Genomic DNA, 17,006 nt, shown 5'->3' with positions numbered 1-17,006 from the left:
GAGCTGAATCCTGCTGTTGTGATGCAAAGAACGTGCCCCTTGACCTCAGTGATGACAAGATATTTTGATGTCAAGATATTTTGATATAAAAACTTCACTCTTGCTATTAGCATTTGGTGATGAATTTTGTGGGGGAAAAAAAAAGGAGCATAGATCTTGTTTGATCTTGAATGGCTAGAGGAAATATCTGAGGGAATGCCTTCTCAGTTTTTCAGTCGTTCTGGTGCTCTATAATCAATGCTTTCTAAATTATTGAAGGGAAAGACACTGGTTGATAAGATGGCAGAAGTTTGGGCTGTTTTTTTCAAGATGTTACCTGATAGCTTGCAGCGTCATATTTGCTTTCCAAAAGCATCGTCCAAAAATACTGAGTAGATAATTCAGATTGACAAATAAAACACACTCTCTACCAGTTCTAGTCAGCAGCATGTTCTGCTCGCAAAACCTCTTTTTACTGCTCTGTACATTCCGTTGCTGTCACCAGTGAACAGTCCCGTGGCACACAAGGAGCTCTTCCACACTAGTCCATCGCTAGCCAAGCTGACTGTCAGAAGTCATGGTCAAGTAGTAATTGGGAAGGAAAACATGCAGGGTGAAAATCTATCACTGTGTCATAGATTTATCCTGCACAATCATTTGGTGCAAATTCTGAACTAAACTCTTCTATGTATCATAAAATGTTTTATTGCGTTTTGAAATAAGATTCTAGTTCACCTTTTGGCAAAATATATTTTCTTGATAGGGATTTAATTATGGTTTCAAATGTGCTGGAATGTATGTAAGGGATTCACATTGTTCCCATTAAAGTACCACCTAAACGCCTCATAATTACCCACATTCTCATCTCCCTTAACATCCATGAAGTACAAAAGTACTGTCATCTGCACTTAGTGGGCAATGGCAGGTAGTGGGATACTCAAGAGCCTGATTTTGATGGATTGAGTAGTCATTTCATTGGCTGGGATAGGAATCTGAGCTTCTTGGAAAACGACTTTACAAAGGTGAAGAAGCTCGAGAAGTTTTTGGCAAGCAGAGGAGGGGTTTCTCCAACCCCAAGTGCGTGTTCTAATTACTTGTGCTCCTCTTTGTCTGCAAATTGTTGAGACAAAAGCTGCTATTTGTTGTAGAACAAACACGACTCGCACGACACTACTACTTATCATTAGCACACTGTATTTCAATCATGTTCAGTAGGAGTAATTTCTAAGCACGAGGTTAGTTTATTTCCCATGGTTGATTAAATTCTTGGCCTCCCTTGTGAAATTGCCGACTTGGGTGCCAATTAATACTCTGCATGTGCGTATGTTTAAATTGTATGATTAGACACCTGTCCTGTAAGATTTGGACTCATGCCATCAGCTTATTTCCTGTGGTTGCTCACTAGCTACTCAGCTTTCTCAAGCCGAACGTGCAGAGTTCTTCATAATATTACTTTGTTTCCCCTTTTTGCGCTGAATTGGCACGGTCTCTCGGATGCACTTCAGGAGGGAATACCCAAGATGTGAAGCTAAGTAAATACCGTCACGTATATACTGTAAAAATGCATCAGCCTTTTTTGATAATCTCCTCCGTGCAGTACTGGACGGTATGCATTGGTGACCGGCTGAGATCTAAAATTAGGCTTCCACTAGTGGACTTCATGACGGGAATTGATAAGGGTCTAATACAAAGGCACAGGGTGAAACGTTGCCTCACACCTTTCCAGTGCAGATTAGGTAAAAACCCCCGAGAGGGTTAGTATGCATTACTGCAGAAGGGCTATGATATTTCAGTGTTCATAAGGAGAAGAATTTGAGAAGCCAGAATGAGAATTTTAGTGATAAAGGGACAGAGAAAACCAGTATTCCTTCTGAGCCTACGCAGAGTGACAGCTAAATCCTGTTTTGAAGATCGCTTGGGCTAAGAGTCTATCTCGGATAAAGTGAGAGTGAACATGAAAATGGCTTAGTAAAGTGCTTTGACTCAAGCTGAGGGCGGTTTCTTTTCCTTTTTTTTCCTCTTCTTTCCTTGGGCTGCATGCTTAACAATGTTCACATCTCAATGGTCCAGATAGGGCTTTGAAGTTGAGATTTGGAAGAGGCGAACATTGAAGATGTTTGAGACTTTATTCATGTTCTCATGCAGATGAAGTCAGCTTTATCCAAGGCAGCACACCAATTACTTGGCAAGAAAGAATGATAACAACTGTTTCATGAAGTTCAGTAGATAAAGTCTTCTACAAAGGAGGTTAACGTCATTATCCTTATTTACTGACACAAACCATGAATCACAGGGAAACGAGGAACTTGCTCAAGGGTAATCTAACCAAATGGACAGTAGTTCTGGTAACGGAGCTCTGAAAAGGAGGCCTGGTTCCCTACATCACCCCTGTCTCACATCTATCTAGCTTTTTTTAGGAAAAGCTCCCACAGAAGAAATGGAAAATGCTATTTAATTCCAAGAGAAAGCCAAAATTATGAAAAAATGACACATGCTGGGGAAAAAAAAAACCCAGTCCTCTCAATAACAACACTACAAAAATATTTTGTCAACATTTAATTGGTATTTTTCCTTTTTTATTACATCATTTACTTAGTAATACATATGAACTTGTTCACTCATTGCTCTAAAGGCTCGGTGTATGGCTCTTCTCCCTTAATTAAATTAAGAAAGAATGCATTATTTAAAAATGGTTTTAGGCCTAATTTTTGCTTTGATCTAAACTGTCTTTCAAACCAATTAGCATTCATGCGCATCGAAATTTTGATTTTTCTCCTTTTGAAATATGAAAAGGCAGCAAATTGGGAATATGCTCCAGAAATGCAGTGCTACCAAGTATCTGATTCAAAGCACCTGAGTTCAGGAAATTTGGACGCGGATATCAAACTTAATATTGAACTCCTCTCCTTGTTTTCGGTTTCCTTTGCTGGGGGGTGGGGGGGAGGGGCTTGTTTTCCTTCAAAATCTGCGAAGATAAGGTTGTGCGAGAGCTCGTGTTGCCCACTGGCCTATCGAGTAATAAGGCTTGAACAAATAAGAGTGAACCAGTGGCCTTTGCCATGGGCTTTTCTATGTCAGCTGTTTTTGGACTAGTGCAATGCGTATTCAGAATTCAGAGTCACCTTTAAAATCTCGGTTTATCGGCATGCAAGGTCTAATATCATAACTAAATGAAAAATATAACGCTTTTTTCTTTAATGTGGATTTGTAATCATGATGGATAGTTTAGTTCTGAAGGATCATATATATCTATATATATATATAGCCAGATTTACGAGGGAGATGAGATGGAAGTGTTATACTGCTGAACATTTCTTTTTTGTTATAAATCAAGAACACGATTCTTGGTGTATGAAGGAGTTCTGTGCTGAATGTCTTACTTCGTTTACACTCATATATCCTTCCTTCTTGGAAAATAGCAAATAGCTTTTACCCCCTCTGGTTTTAATGTTTTTCAATGAGAAACGGAGAATTCTATACCATGACCATGGGAAAAAGGTGGAGGAAGAATAGCCAGCACTCGTATCATAGTCAGTGTAAATATACACAGGTGCCCAGGGATTTCAAAATCAGACAGATAATTTGAATTTCTTTTCTGTCAAAATATTAAGCCCAAGGGCTTGGTTCTGCACCCATGAAACTCTTAGGGAACGTTGTGACTGATTCAAGTAGGAACAACACCCAACCCAGGCCCCTCTGAACATTGTGTTCCCATCCTAAACAAGCATTTACATTCTAGCTGTGTGTTGCAGGAGTGTATATTAAAATTCAGATGTATATGTATATACAATTTTTTTTTCTTTTACAAATTGTCATCTTCAAGGGGGGAAAAGTTTGTCATACAAGCTTACATTTTTATATCCCCTACATTCATTACTTTGTTTATTCAAAATCCTGATTTATAGTGGCTATAACATCTCTTTTGTAATAAGCTGTTATATAATACTATTCAGTGCACTGCAGTAGACAAGCAGTATTCAAAAGGGAACTAAAAAAAATAATATTTGGATAGAGACATTTTGCAGTTTAGCAGCTGATGTGAAAACAAAATAGTAAAATGGAGGGTAATTTTCCAGGGGAAATAAAAATCCATGGAGGGGAAAAAAAAGGGCGTATCTTTGAGTATATATCTTAAAAGCAGTATTGTTATAATATCTCCCTATCTCCCTCCCCACTGACTAAAGAATATAATTTAATATTTATCCGTAAGTTTTTCTTTCTCCTGCTGTCTTTCAGGAAACGTTGAATGAATATGGTTGCTGACACAGTGTTAGCAAAATGTATCTGTAATCATTTTCCTATTAAAAGTAGGGTTATTTGTTGTTTACGTGTGACTTTGCTAGGAAGCCTGAAAAATGAAATAACCATTTTGTGTTAATCGTCACTTAAATCTTCTGAATGGCAAAAAGTTAGATTCGTAAAATATGTCTTTTCTTGCCTAGGAGATGTTTTTGTGTAGACCTTTCAGTACGTAAGATACACACACACACAGGGTTTTATAGACATTGTTATGTATTAATTTCTTTCTGGGGAGCCTGCATCTAAATCTCTCTTTTCAGTCTTGGATAGCTGCTACCACTACGGAGTTTAGAACTATACAATTTGTATGCCTTGCCTCATGATCTTCATCTGATTTCTTAATCATATCTGCAGCTCACGTTTGCATTCCTCAACAGTTCACTGCTCAGTAATTTATTTTCAGACTTCTGTATGCCAATTATCAATGCGAGCTTCTAATCGAAACTGGACCTAGCATTGTATATTTAATTTAAAATTAAAAAGTCATTCTAAAGCGAGATTAATCGGAGATAAAACGCTTTTTTTCTTTCTTCATATTTTTTCTAAGTGACTGCCTTTAGTCCTCAAGCACTTGTTGATAGCTCAGAAAGATTCTTGCCTGCTGAAGAGATTGTTTTTTCTAGTGTGAGATATCGCATAAATATTACTAATATAAGTCAAATTATGGTTCAAAACAGTGGTAGAATTCTTAATACTAATCCTCGCATTGGAGATCAAGCTAATCCAGTTCTTTACAATGTTGGCTGGTGAATGAGCTACGTTACATGAATCTTATTACAGCTGTTCAAAATTTTTTCATATTTCTCTTGCCAGTGGTGTCATTTTTTGTAATTCTAATGCAATGCTTGTAAATGCAATGTTTATAACAGATTTGGTTCAGTTTTGACATATACCTATTCTAAGACACTCGGTTCTCTTTATAAATACAAGAAAAAGATACTTCTCTACTGTTCTGCTTCTCTGTACAATGTTGAACATCAACTTGGAGACGCTGGTATTTATTTTCCTCCGCGCCTATGATTTCATACACCACTCCTCTCAAAACAAGTATAATCCAACAACTTAGTGACTCATAGTCAGGAAATATTCTTTTGGAAGGTGGATGTAGAAGGTAGTCAATAGAAGCATAGCTTGTCATTAGAAATCTTAATAGCATTAAAGGATTTGTAAGCAAACAGTTCCGTGTTGGCAGGGACAAGTGTTTGCTCAAATAGGGGAAGCATTAACAATTTTGTCAATAGTATCCACAGCCATGTCACATCGGACTACGACTACCTTTGTACCGCTAATTACGGTAATTTATTATAGGATTCTGCCCCGTTACTTGGATGACTTGATGATAGTAAGGACTGCTGCGGTAGCAATGAAAACTACCTCTGAAAGAATGATGTAACAATTGATTAAATAAGCCATCCCGATCACTTGGAAGCTGGATTTCTACTTTGTAAGATCTGCTTTTAGTATCAATAGGCTCTATCTGTATACTAACGTATGCACAGACAGTTCCTTTATAGGACTCGTTAATCATTTTCATAAATGACATCTGTGATTCCTCAATCAGGATATTTCATGTCTTTGCCCAGAGATACATTTATGTAGGAACAGTTCCTTCACGTTCTCAAATGAGTATTTTCAAGTGGTGAACCACAGACATCAACCTACAAGTGGAATTGAACTTTAATTGAACGGGTTCTAAACAGTGAGATCTGCAAGTGATTTTGTGAGATAGGACCACCAATACCCTTCTTCTTGTGATATTTTTGTGTATGTGTGACATTCTGGCATTTAGTTACGCTTATGAAATGGTGTCTTTGACTTCTGAAGACTGCACAATCAGCTTTTTTCTTTTGGATGAGGAGATGAAGGTAGTGGAAGAAGTTCTTACAACATTTCTCTTTCCACTTCTCTCTTTTCTCGGCATAATCTTTCTTATCTGTCATCAGCTGTTCGTGATGCTGAAGCTTATATCTGTAGTTTCTTTTTCTCTCATGCTTGCAGGCATGGATCTCTTCTCCAATTGCACGGAGGAATGTAAAGCACTGGGCCACTCAGATCGGTGCTGGATGCCTTCCTTTGTTCCATCTGATGGACGCCAAGCTGCAGATTACCGCAGCAATCTGCACGTACCTGGCATGGACTCCGTTCCAGACACTGAAGTGTTTGAAACACCAGAAGCCCAGCCGGGGGCAGAAAGGTCCTTCTCCACCTTCGGCAAAGAGAAGGCCCTTCACAACACTCTGGAGAGGAAGGAGTTGGATGGACTGCTGTCTAATACACGAGCGCCTTACAAACCACCATATTTGAGTAAGTACTATTCGAAAAGCTGTATGAAAGCCTTCCCTTTGCGGGAATAAAAATTAGCTCGCTCTGCTACTCATGGTAGGAATAACGCAGGCACAATTTTAAGAGCAGTGGGGAAAAATGGCTTCTCTTGGATTCAGGCACCACTGAAGGCGACATTGTTCAATGCTTTTAAAAAAAGACAAAACCTTGATTGTTTTTAGTATGACATGACTGTCAACAACAAAAGTATCAGCTGATATTAGTGAGGGAGTTGCTCAATTTTTTTTTTCTGATGCTGGATTAGTTTCAAAGTTTTCTTGGATAGTTGGTTTAAACGTTGACATTGCCAGGCTAACATTTCTTCAGACTAAAATTAAGTCGAGAGAACTGTCCTAGGAGCGTCTTTTTATGATTGAGCAGTATCTCGTGAATAAACTATATGTCTATTAATTTGAAGTAACTATTTACATAGTTAACATTAAGGGTTTGGAAGAAAGAAGGCAAAATTTTTGCCTTTGGTCTGATCATCTTTCAGCCTACCTAGTATTGACTTTCGTCAGCGCTCCTCCGTGCCTTCTGCCTTCTTCCAAAATCTTGCCTCTTTAGTCACCTTTTGACTATGGTTGGGTGGCATGAAAGACTGTGATAGATCTCAAAAAGACCTTCGTAATTCCTTTTGGAGTCTGAGCCAGTTGTAGAACCTTTGAGTAATACTTTGATCTAATATGTCTTTTCATTCTGTTTAGCAGCCTTCTGTATTTTATTAGAGACCGTAATCTCCTTGACTTCAAGAGTTTATCATGTTTATCTCATCCAAATAAGCCGAAGACATTAACATTGCAATACCGATCCCTTTTAAAGCAACAAAAGTCTTTTAGGACAGCAGATCAGGGGGAAAAAAAAAAAGAATCTCATGAATGGTATTAATTTATTTATTTTTGTAAAGCATTTAGTTGTTCTGAAAGGTGCTGCACTGGCAGTCCTGGCGTGTGAAGATCTTTGCTACAGATCGTTCTCTGCACAGCCAGCTCAGCTCTGCCTTCTCAGTGAGCTGCCCAGGTATTTCTGTCCTTCAGAGAGGTCTTTTTACCACTTCACTCTTTAGATTTGCTTTACTGAAAGCTTCTAAATTTGAAAACTAATTCTGATAGGCAAAAGCCATTCCTAAAAAACCTGTCCTGAGACAATCGGCTTATTTTGAGTAGACTAAACTGTCAGGTGTCAATCATCTGGTCATACTCTAAAGACCAACGTGAAATTTCACTTAGCTATGACCTAAGGACTCATGACTCTGCCCTTCCCTGCCTGGTCTTCCATCATTTACCTCTAAGCAACACTTTTTTAGTACTAAACTGTAATCTAGCAGTACTAATTTCATCTCTATCATTTCAGTTAACAATTTGAGTTTTGTAGCACTGACGATCAAATCACAACGGAGTTCCGATACAGTGTGGGCATTACACTGACCATTGTATCCGGTGACACCACAATGGTGATTCTGTTCCGGTTTGTTCTATGCCTGGGAGTTTTATTTCAAATAACAACGAAATATTTATTTTATTGATAGCTCAGGGATTTTACATTTTGTTCAGCTAACATAAGTAATATTGTTGAACAATGTGTTTACATATAGACATTGGTCGGCATCTTGCACTTTTCTGGTATAAGGGCATAAAAAAATTGGAGGTAAAATGTCGGAAGTAAACAATATAAACAACTGGTATTACATAATTCACACTTGAGAATCCAGACTTAGTTTTGCTTTTTTTTCTTTGAACTGCAAAGCTAAAACTGCTACAAAACAAGAGCAATATTTCTCTGCTTTATTTTCCCTTATTTAATGTTTTCTTTAGTAAAATTGTAGATTATAATTGTATAGCAGAGAAAAGAAAGTGAGCACAATAGTTGTAGCGATGAGTAAATAATTCATTCTCAACGAAGTATTCAATGAATAAGGCAAGAGGAATGCATAAGAGGAATGATTCAGGAAGGAATTTTAGTTGAGCCACTCGGTAATTGCAATCGTAATAAAATCAAATTCAACTTCTTAACAAAGAAGATCGGATCAAAATCAGTTTGTCAGTAGAATGATATTTTTAAAAGAAGTGATTAAAATGTATGAATCGGAACCCTCATATTCAGCAAAAATGCCATATAAAAAGCTGCAGAATGTATGAAAACGGCCATATGAAAAATAAATAGCAGAGAAGGCAAAGTGTATTGCAGAATATGAAAACTATTTGAACTAAAAAGTTCTCTTTAAAAAAAAAAAAAGAGAGATTCTTAAGCAAAATTATCAGAAAAGAGCATAAGTTCCAGCAGATAAACTTTAGGACAGTAATAAGTGGAGATAAGAGGGACATCTTAGAGCAAATAGCCAAAGGCATGCAAATAAATATAGACAATTTTTAAGATGTCAAGCGTTGTAAGCTGGGAGAGAATTGGTGGTCTCTTGAGCTGCAGTTAGTGAGGACAAGGACGTTGCAGAGATTCTAAACTGTTTCTTTGCATTTGCATTTACCAGAGGAAGGACAGAGAAAGACAGACAGTGTGTTTAGGAAGCCACCCGTCCCAGGTAACCGTTTCAAATAAATGTGCAAGACTGAGTCATGGAAGAGGATGTCATTGAAATATTTACTAAAACAAATAGGAAGAAGCCAGTGGGTTATGTGTTTCTTAAATTCTCAGTTTCTAACAATAGCTAGTAACCAAAGAATGTCAGAAGTTGTGTTTATCATTAAAAAAGGTACTAGAAAATCTTGTATGTTAGAGTCCAGTGAGAAATCTTAGCATAGGACGTAAAATTGTAACTCGGGGCTTTCAGGAACAAGGTAGCTGGCATCGGCCCAGAAAAATTGTCCATCTATTAGAATTTTGATAGAGTGGGTGAGAATTAATCAATATAGTGTATTTGAACTGTCAAAAAACCCCTTTAGCATAGCTTCTGTGTAGCAGAAGCAGCCACTAAAGTAAGCAAGTGTTGTCACAGGGCAAAGCATTACCAGACTCTCTGTGCCTAAGAGAAAAAAAAATCATAAAGATAAATGGAACACTTTAGCAGAAGCAGAGTTCCTCAAGTGTCTATGAGGAGATCCACGGAATTAAAAAAAATGAATTATCCAGAAATGGAAATGAGAAAAAGGGGGCGGTGTTTGCAGATGGCATAAAACGGTGTAGGTCAATCAAGTCTCTAATAGGTTGCGTATGCCCACATTGTGCAGTGGAGCACGGTCCAGAGAAACCACTCTGCTTCCGACCCAGCTCGCTCTGGAATTGGGAGCTGCAGAGCAGCGTCAGCACGGTGGAACAGCTGAGCAAATTCACTCGCGTAAGCTGTGCCGTCAGCCCAGTAGCTACGGATGCAAACTGGTGGCTCTACGTGGAGCTTCCACAGTGCCACGTGAGTGTATCTGCTCAAGTTTGTGTCTGCTCGGTGATTCCTGCACTGTGTTCCAACGGGTACGTTCAGCGCAGAACCTTAGGAAAGACAAATGAGGAAGGTGATGTATATTATCATGAGAAATATGAACTCTTCTTGAGAAAAAAAGAAAAAAAGAAATAATTCCCTGAAAAGTGTCCCCCAATGAACAAAGACAGCAAGAAGGAAATAAAATGCCAGGTTGCAAAAAGGAACTGAACTGAAAATACACTAAAAAAGTATTACAAAACCCTTGCACAAAACATACCACTACGTTGCTCTAGCCAGTCTGTTCATTCCATGGAAATACATAGCACAACGGCAAACATGCTGAAAATATTTCTATGCAAAGTCATATCAAAAGCTTAGTACTAATTAATTTAGACAAGCTGTGATAGGGACATGAAGTAAACAGGAGCCTGCATGGAAACAGAGAGGGTAAGCTGCGCCCTTTCGATTGCCGTCCCCAATAACACGAGAGCAGCAAGGCAGCAAAACAATCGAAGGACAAGCAGGTCATGAACTGATAAGATCATACACATTTGATAAAATGATACACATTTGACACAAATAATACAGTAATCTGTCAAACTTATGATTATGGGCTGTGACTGAAACCAAAAGCTTAACAGTGGGGATTTGGGTGTTTGCTTTTTTGTTGTTTGAGGTTGAGGTCATTGCATGGATAAATGAAAGCAGCAGCGGCTATATTCCAAATTATTACGGAGAAAAAGATATAAATCCTCATACTTGAAAGAGTTTATGTCCCATTGTCAAATTTTCATCTTATTGGTCTAAGCCATTGGACTTCTTCATACACCAATTTCCACATAAATATACATATTCTGTATATTATTCTGAGCAGAATATACCAAAAGTATATTTTTCTACTTCACCTTTGTACTCAAATAATATATTTTGAAGACTATATATATTTACATATGTTTTAAGTATTTATTATGACTACAAGTTATAAAATTGTGATGGGATTAATAAATTGTAGGGGTTTTGAAAACAGTTTTCTCATAGAGTAACTCCAGGATTCTTCTAACTTGCATGTTCTTCCTCCTGTGTAATTTACACTTATTTCTTCTCGTTCATCCAGCTGATTTGAACACTGCCTTGCTGCAAACAGTTAAGAAACTTTCACAGTGACTTGAAAGTTTATAAAACATGAAAGACATTCTGAACTTGACTGGAGAAAATAAAATAAGTGAAATAACACTGGTGAGGGAAATAAAATGTAGCTTTTGAACAATTCCTATATTTTAAAAATAGATTCTAACCATTTCTATCCATTTTTTCATTCAGTGGTACTTACACGAGCCATTATTTTAATGAGTGTTTTTACCGTAGTGACCAAAAACCCCAATCCAAGTTTCAAACTGTGTTGTACCGGATTGTGTAGGATGTCTAACAGAGACCATCTTCACAATGAACGCCTGATCACTCTGATTCTGGTCTATTTCTAATACTTTGGACCAGGTCCTGCGATGGTAACAGTGGGAATAGCACCATTACATACATCTCAGTAGTATTTTGGTCTATAGATGATAAGAAGTAGCTTTAAGTTATTTTAATTTTTCTTCTGTAGTTGTGGATCATTCTAGATGTGCCTTTCTTTTATAATACTTTAGAGCTTTCCTGAAGTTATGTACTGACATTAATGATAGAATCTTTTTTTATTTCCTAGTAAGAGGTTAGAATTTTTTTACATATGAAAACAGTCAAATATTGCCATAATACCATAACTTTCTATGTATAAATGCTTTTTTTTTGCTCTCAAAAATTACTTTGGCATAGCTTAATCTATTTTGGAAGCGGGTTAAAATTAACTACATAAATGCGCAATTTACTCCACAGAATAACAGCGTTTATTCAAGGAGACATTCTGGAATAATAATTGTGTTCTAAAGTAGCCCCCTAATTAACTCTGCAATATTTTCTACATACACGCAAGCATCTTCATCTTCACCATGAAACTATATCATTATCGTGGTAATTATTGCCAACGCCATCAACATATTTTAAGTATAAATCAGGATTTTATCACGTTAGGCATGACATCTACGTAAGAGGGAGAATGAAAAAGGTGGTCTCTTTCCCAAGAAGTTTGGGCTTGGGTCTGAGCCCAAGTCCCTGTGTTCATGTATGAACGTAGTCATACAGTTCAAGTATGGACGTAGTCAGAGGTTCTCGGTCTACAAAATATTTGGCACCTGCTCAACTTGACCTATCCGAGCCAAGTTGGTTTACAAATAAAATTAAAAAGCTTTCAAAAGTCTTTGCCCAGTTGAATGTTTAGGAATTGGACCATCAATTTATTCCAGATAATGTAGCACAGAGCCTAGCACGAAGAAGGGTTTAACTTACAATCACTATCCATCTCCCTGAATTAGATTAGAACAAATGACCTAGAAGAGAAAAATGTTCATGTCTTTATACCAGGACAAGAAGCGTCTCGCAATCCTTTGATTATTTTTCAAAGGAATAAAAAAAGTGCATGTAAATATTTTTCTCAGTATTTTGATCTAGTTAGGATCATAAAGGCCTATTTCCGGATGGCAGGATATGTAACATAACATTTTCTGCTGATATTTAACATAAATATACGAAAAGATGTTTTAAGCAAGAAGTCTTTACTGTTTTGGAAAAGTTTCCCCCCAGAATGAAGGAAATTACAGTTTTGTACATTTAATATGATGGAAAAAGAAAAATTTTCTTTGTTTTTTTTGTTTAGTTACATCTCATTTCTGGAAATTATTTGCGTAGTTTTATCACAGCTGTGATAGACATTATAGCATTACATTTGCATAAACATAAATAACAGCTATTTTGAATGGGACACTTGATTAATTTTTAAAAATGAGGCCTGTCTAGATTTTTACTTTTACAATTAGCCTGCTTGATTTCTAATACAGATCAGGGCAACTTGTGAGCTGTCTGGTTCCTTCATTAATCATTTTTAATTCAATTTGTGATTTTCACGCGTACTTGAAGTAAAAATGCACAGAAGTAAAAGCAAACACATTAGCACCATTAAGTTGCAGTTCTTGGGGTAAGAAGAAAGAAAATATTCTAAAGTTGGTTTGAAAACAAACAAACAGAAGAAGCTGCATTGAAATGCAATTTTTATCGGTATGAGTAAACAAATGATATGTGCATAGCAAAAGAGTTGTTCCTTTGTGAATAGTACAGTTTTGTGCTCAAAAAGAATGCCAAAATTGTGTCTTTCAACTTTAAATCGGATCTGCATAGCTGAACATCCCACATATCCTGTCACAGGCAGTGGAACTCTTCACTTACATTCCGGAATTCATCTCTGTGACAGGGTCCAGCTCTCATTTCTGCACAAATGAGAATGACTTTGTACATGCAAAATGGCTCAGCAAAGCTGAAATTGAAAAGCCAACATCTAATAACGCGAAGAAACCTAGTTGAATACTTGTCCTTTTCTTAAAACGTCTAATAGAGCACTCCCATTTTTGCAAACAACTGTATCTGAAATGATGAGGGATTTATTCACCTATACGTCAAGTTTCCCAGTTCGGATACTTCATCTCTATTAGGTAAATAAAGCTTACAAAAAAACCCCAAAACCCAAACCCGAAATAAAACTTAAACAGGTAATACTAATTAAAATATAATAAGGCCACGATGTGTTTTTACTCATTATTGTAGGTACTCTGTGATCTTGACTAAACCACTTATGATGATTCACTGTTCGATGATTATTGCGTAACTTCTGAAAGGTATTTTTATCTCACATCCACGACTGGTTTGCATTCTTCAGCTGAATGTATTCCTCTTGCAGCTACCGCTCCAAGGGAAGAAGGCTTACCGAGTATTACTGCAATAATAGAAAGGGAAGGGATAATTCAGAAAGCCAAATTAGAAAGGAACATATCAATATGCAAAGATAACTTGGCTGTAGCCCAATAAAACCCATAAATTACATTATTTTTATCAAATTTTATGAAAAGAACGAATATAAGAAAAAGAAATAAGCATTCTTTTTTTTTTTTAATTTTAAAGCACAGGTGTTAGCCATTATATTTAAGTACTGTTTGCTTGAATCTCTTTATGTAACTGTGATATTGGCCAGAATTAACAGTACCTTGTACTGTACAAAATTCTGATCAAAAAATGCACCTGCTATCAGGTTTACATAGCATCTTTTACCTTAGATAATGCTAGAGCTCTTTGCAACGACAGTGCAGGAAAATAACTGAAAAAGTTTTAAAAAAAACTTGAGTAACTTTTATTTGAAAGAAAATTATATTTTTAGTTTGTCTTATTTCAACTATTTCTTTTCCTCTGGTAGCTGTAAAAGTCTGTATTTGCCAGTTCTGACTGGAACACACAGAAGTCTTGTATATCTGTCTCAGACTGGGGCTATATTTATTCATTTATGTCAATTCTGAGAGTGCGTATGTCTACCGTGAATATACCATCTGTGGAGATTTATTTTTTTTTTAAATAATGAAATACCATTTTCTGGATTCCTACCAGTGGAATATGAAAGAAACCAGCAGAAAGATTGCTTGAAACTTTAGGAGCAATTTTTGAGATTACTGCATTAGGCTGGTTTAAAATTCCAAAATGCCTCTTGTCCTATAAATTTAAATCCTATGACAGAAGTAATTTAGCCACTTATAGACACGAGTCTCTTTGGAAAGCAACGAGATGTTTGCAGTTAAATTTTTCAAAGGCACTGAAGTTATTTATTTTTGATTGGCAAATTCTATTCATTATGAATAAATGCTATTCTTAAATGTACAAACCTCCTTATTGTGACAGTCAGGAGCTGGAGAATTGAACGTGTGCCTAATCTTGGGTCTATGCGCAGCAAAGTCTGTTCCTCTCGGCTTGCCTCTGTCTGAGGAACGCCTTGGCCTGCACAGCAGAGGGAAACATTCTGGTTTCTGGCTCTTTTGCTGCAGAATATAACTCTGATTTTCCACTGTCATTTCCACTGCTTTTCTTTTTGAGGGCTTCCCTTCCCCCTTTTTTTTTTTTCTTGACCAAAAGACAAAAAATAGGGAAAGCCATTAAAGAACGCAAAAAATAGCTAGTGAGAGAAGGAACTACATCTATTATCGTGTTTGGAGACGCACACTATAGGGATCGGTGTTGCTCTTTATCTGGGAAGCCTGTAAACAGCTCTATTTGTACACTGGCCACCGAGAAGCCACAGCTTCGTGCTAGCAGTAGGATGACTGCTGCTGGGAAGCAGCGGTCAATATATTTAATTTGTTTTAGCAACATGGTATCGTGAAGTCAGACGAGTGAAGAATGATGTATTTTGGTACCTTCTTGTAAGCCAGAAGTAGGAGATACAGACAATTAGACTATAATTTTTAACTGTGATACCTAATAAATTATTGGAAGAACTAAACGTGGTGACAGTAATCAATGTGGAATCACTGAAAATCCAAACTCTCCTAAGATAATTTAATTTCTTTCTTTGATAGGATAATGGTCTTTATTGGTTGAAGAAAATATTGTGGACACGGGGAAGCAAATCTTCAGAACTTGCTTCCTCAATTCTGCCTGAAAATTATGTGCATGTATGAGTTGCAAGAGTAAATCTGCATGTCTTGCATACACGCAAGTATATGCAAGTGCACGCAAGTACACTATCTCGTATGTGTAAATTATGTTCTTTTACATGACATTTTACAGGTTATCAGGAGTAATGTGGATTAGAAAGAGAAAAAAAAATGGATGCAGAGTAGATTCACCAAAGAAGTTACAGGGATGAGATACTCCTGTTTTAGCAAGTGACCCAAGTCCTCTGACTTTATCGTTTTTTATCTTTTCATCTCCAGCATCACGGCTGCATTCAGCACTGGAAAAGGATTCATTATGAAACTGCTTGAATGCAACCTTTCATTAGTCATAAGGAATTTTATAGGTGCCGATATTGTGGATTCATCTTATGTCAGAGTAAAATTCTGTCACTTTGTGACTCTTCTAGTTGCCTATTTGTGCTTTAATTTGACACCCATCCATTCTCAATTGGAATTGAGATGACAATTGGATGTAGCTGCACACAGCTGTGGGTACTGGTAGGGACTGAGATCTAAAAAAGGTTCTTGCTTACAAATGAGATGCAGTAATAACTTCTTTTCCTGCTCTACTTGACATATAGTGTTGTGTGCTTTGTACTTGCAATATTCTTTGTCCAATATGGCTGCGCTGCCTCCAGTTAATTAAACGGGATCCTTCCCACCAGTGGAATGCTATGGTCTGTACTCTTAGGCTCTCTGGCGTGCCTTTAGCCTGTGGCAACTAGTTTTCTTCCCTAACAAGTCCTGGGCATGATGCGGGTCTCAGAGCATGGGCCAGGGACCATTCGTGAAAGCAGATTGAGTATGATCACACCATATGGCCCCTATATATTGTTCCACGGGGCTGAGAAATTTTAATAATGTGGATATAAATCATTCCATTCTGGTAGTCTTAAGTGACAAAGAATGGCGATTCATTCATGGATAGGAGCTGAGCCAATATGTCTTTTTGAAGAAAAGAAGTTTTGAAAGGATTGTGAGAAGTTTATATGATACACTTAAGTATGTTAGCTTGGTAAACTGGGAAGGACTCTCTCAAACCTGAGTGTATGCTGCTCATGAAAAAAAATAAATTAAGTAAAGTACTGTGCTTTAGAAATGGAAAATAACAGGTTCACAAAAAGAGAGGGGACATACCTGCCAGACCCTAACGCCACCTAATCCCTGCCAGGAGAAAGGGGTGGTGGAAAAAACATCACGGCAAAGATAAATTCGATAGGAATACACAGTGTGATGCTGATGTAATGCTGCAATGCACGTTACCTCCGCTAAGAACAAGTAAATTTAATTATTTCGGGCCAAATCCAGCATGATTAATTTAGGCACCTCTGAAGGCCACCAAGCGGTGACTTATACATGCCTGCTTCTCCCTTGAATCTATAGGGAACTCAGGCACTTAAGAGCAATTTAGGAGGAATGGTTCATATCCCTCCTTTTCTCCCCAGGGCACTGAA

The 17,006-nt window shown here is 37.3% G+C and overlaps 1 protein-coding gene across 11 annotated transcripts in view; it reads left to right on the top strand.

Annotated features, from left to right (window-relative positions):
• The window catches only part of PCDH10 (protocadherin 10), a 195,911-nt gene that overhangs the window by 9,521 nt on the left and 169,384 nt on the right, over positions 1–17,006 (top strand). For 9 of the 11 annotated variants that reach the window (XR_012587273.1, XR_012587270.1, XR_012587271.1 and 6 more), the window contains exon 4: positions 6,253–6,582. The exons of 1 other annotated variant lie outside the window; for it this stretch is intronic. Coding sequence is in view for 6 of the 10 variants with exons in the window: in XM_074589010.1 (XP_074445111.1) it covers positions 6,253–6,582 (330 nt within the window). In the remaining 4 variants the exon portion in view is untranslated. The remainder of the gene's footprint in view (positions 1–6,252; positions 6,583–17,006) is intronic. One more of the 11 variants, XM_074589008.1, reaches the window with a different exon arrangement.

This window comes from Larus michahellis, chromosome 5 (genome assembly GCF_964199755.1).
Source record: "Larus michahellis chromosome 5, bLarMic1.1, whole genome shotgun sequence".
Classification (NCBI taxonomy): domain Eukaryota; kingdom Metazoa; phylum Chordata; class Aves; order Charadriiformes; family Laridae; genus Larus; species Larus michahellis.
The sequence above is the reverse complement of the archived record's forward strand: the minus strand, read 5'-3'. Positions and strand labels throughout refer to the sequence as shown.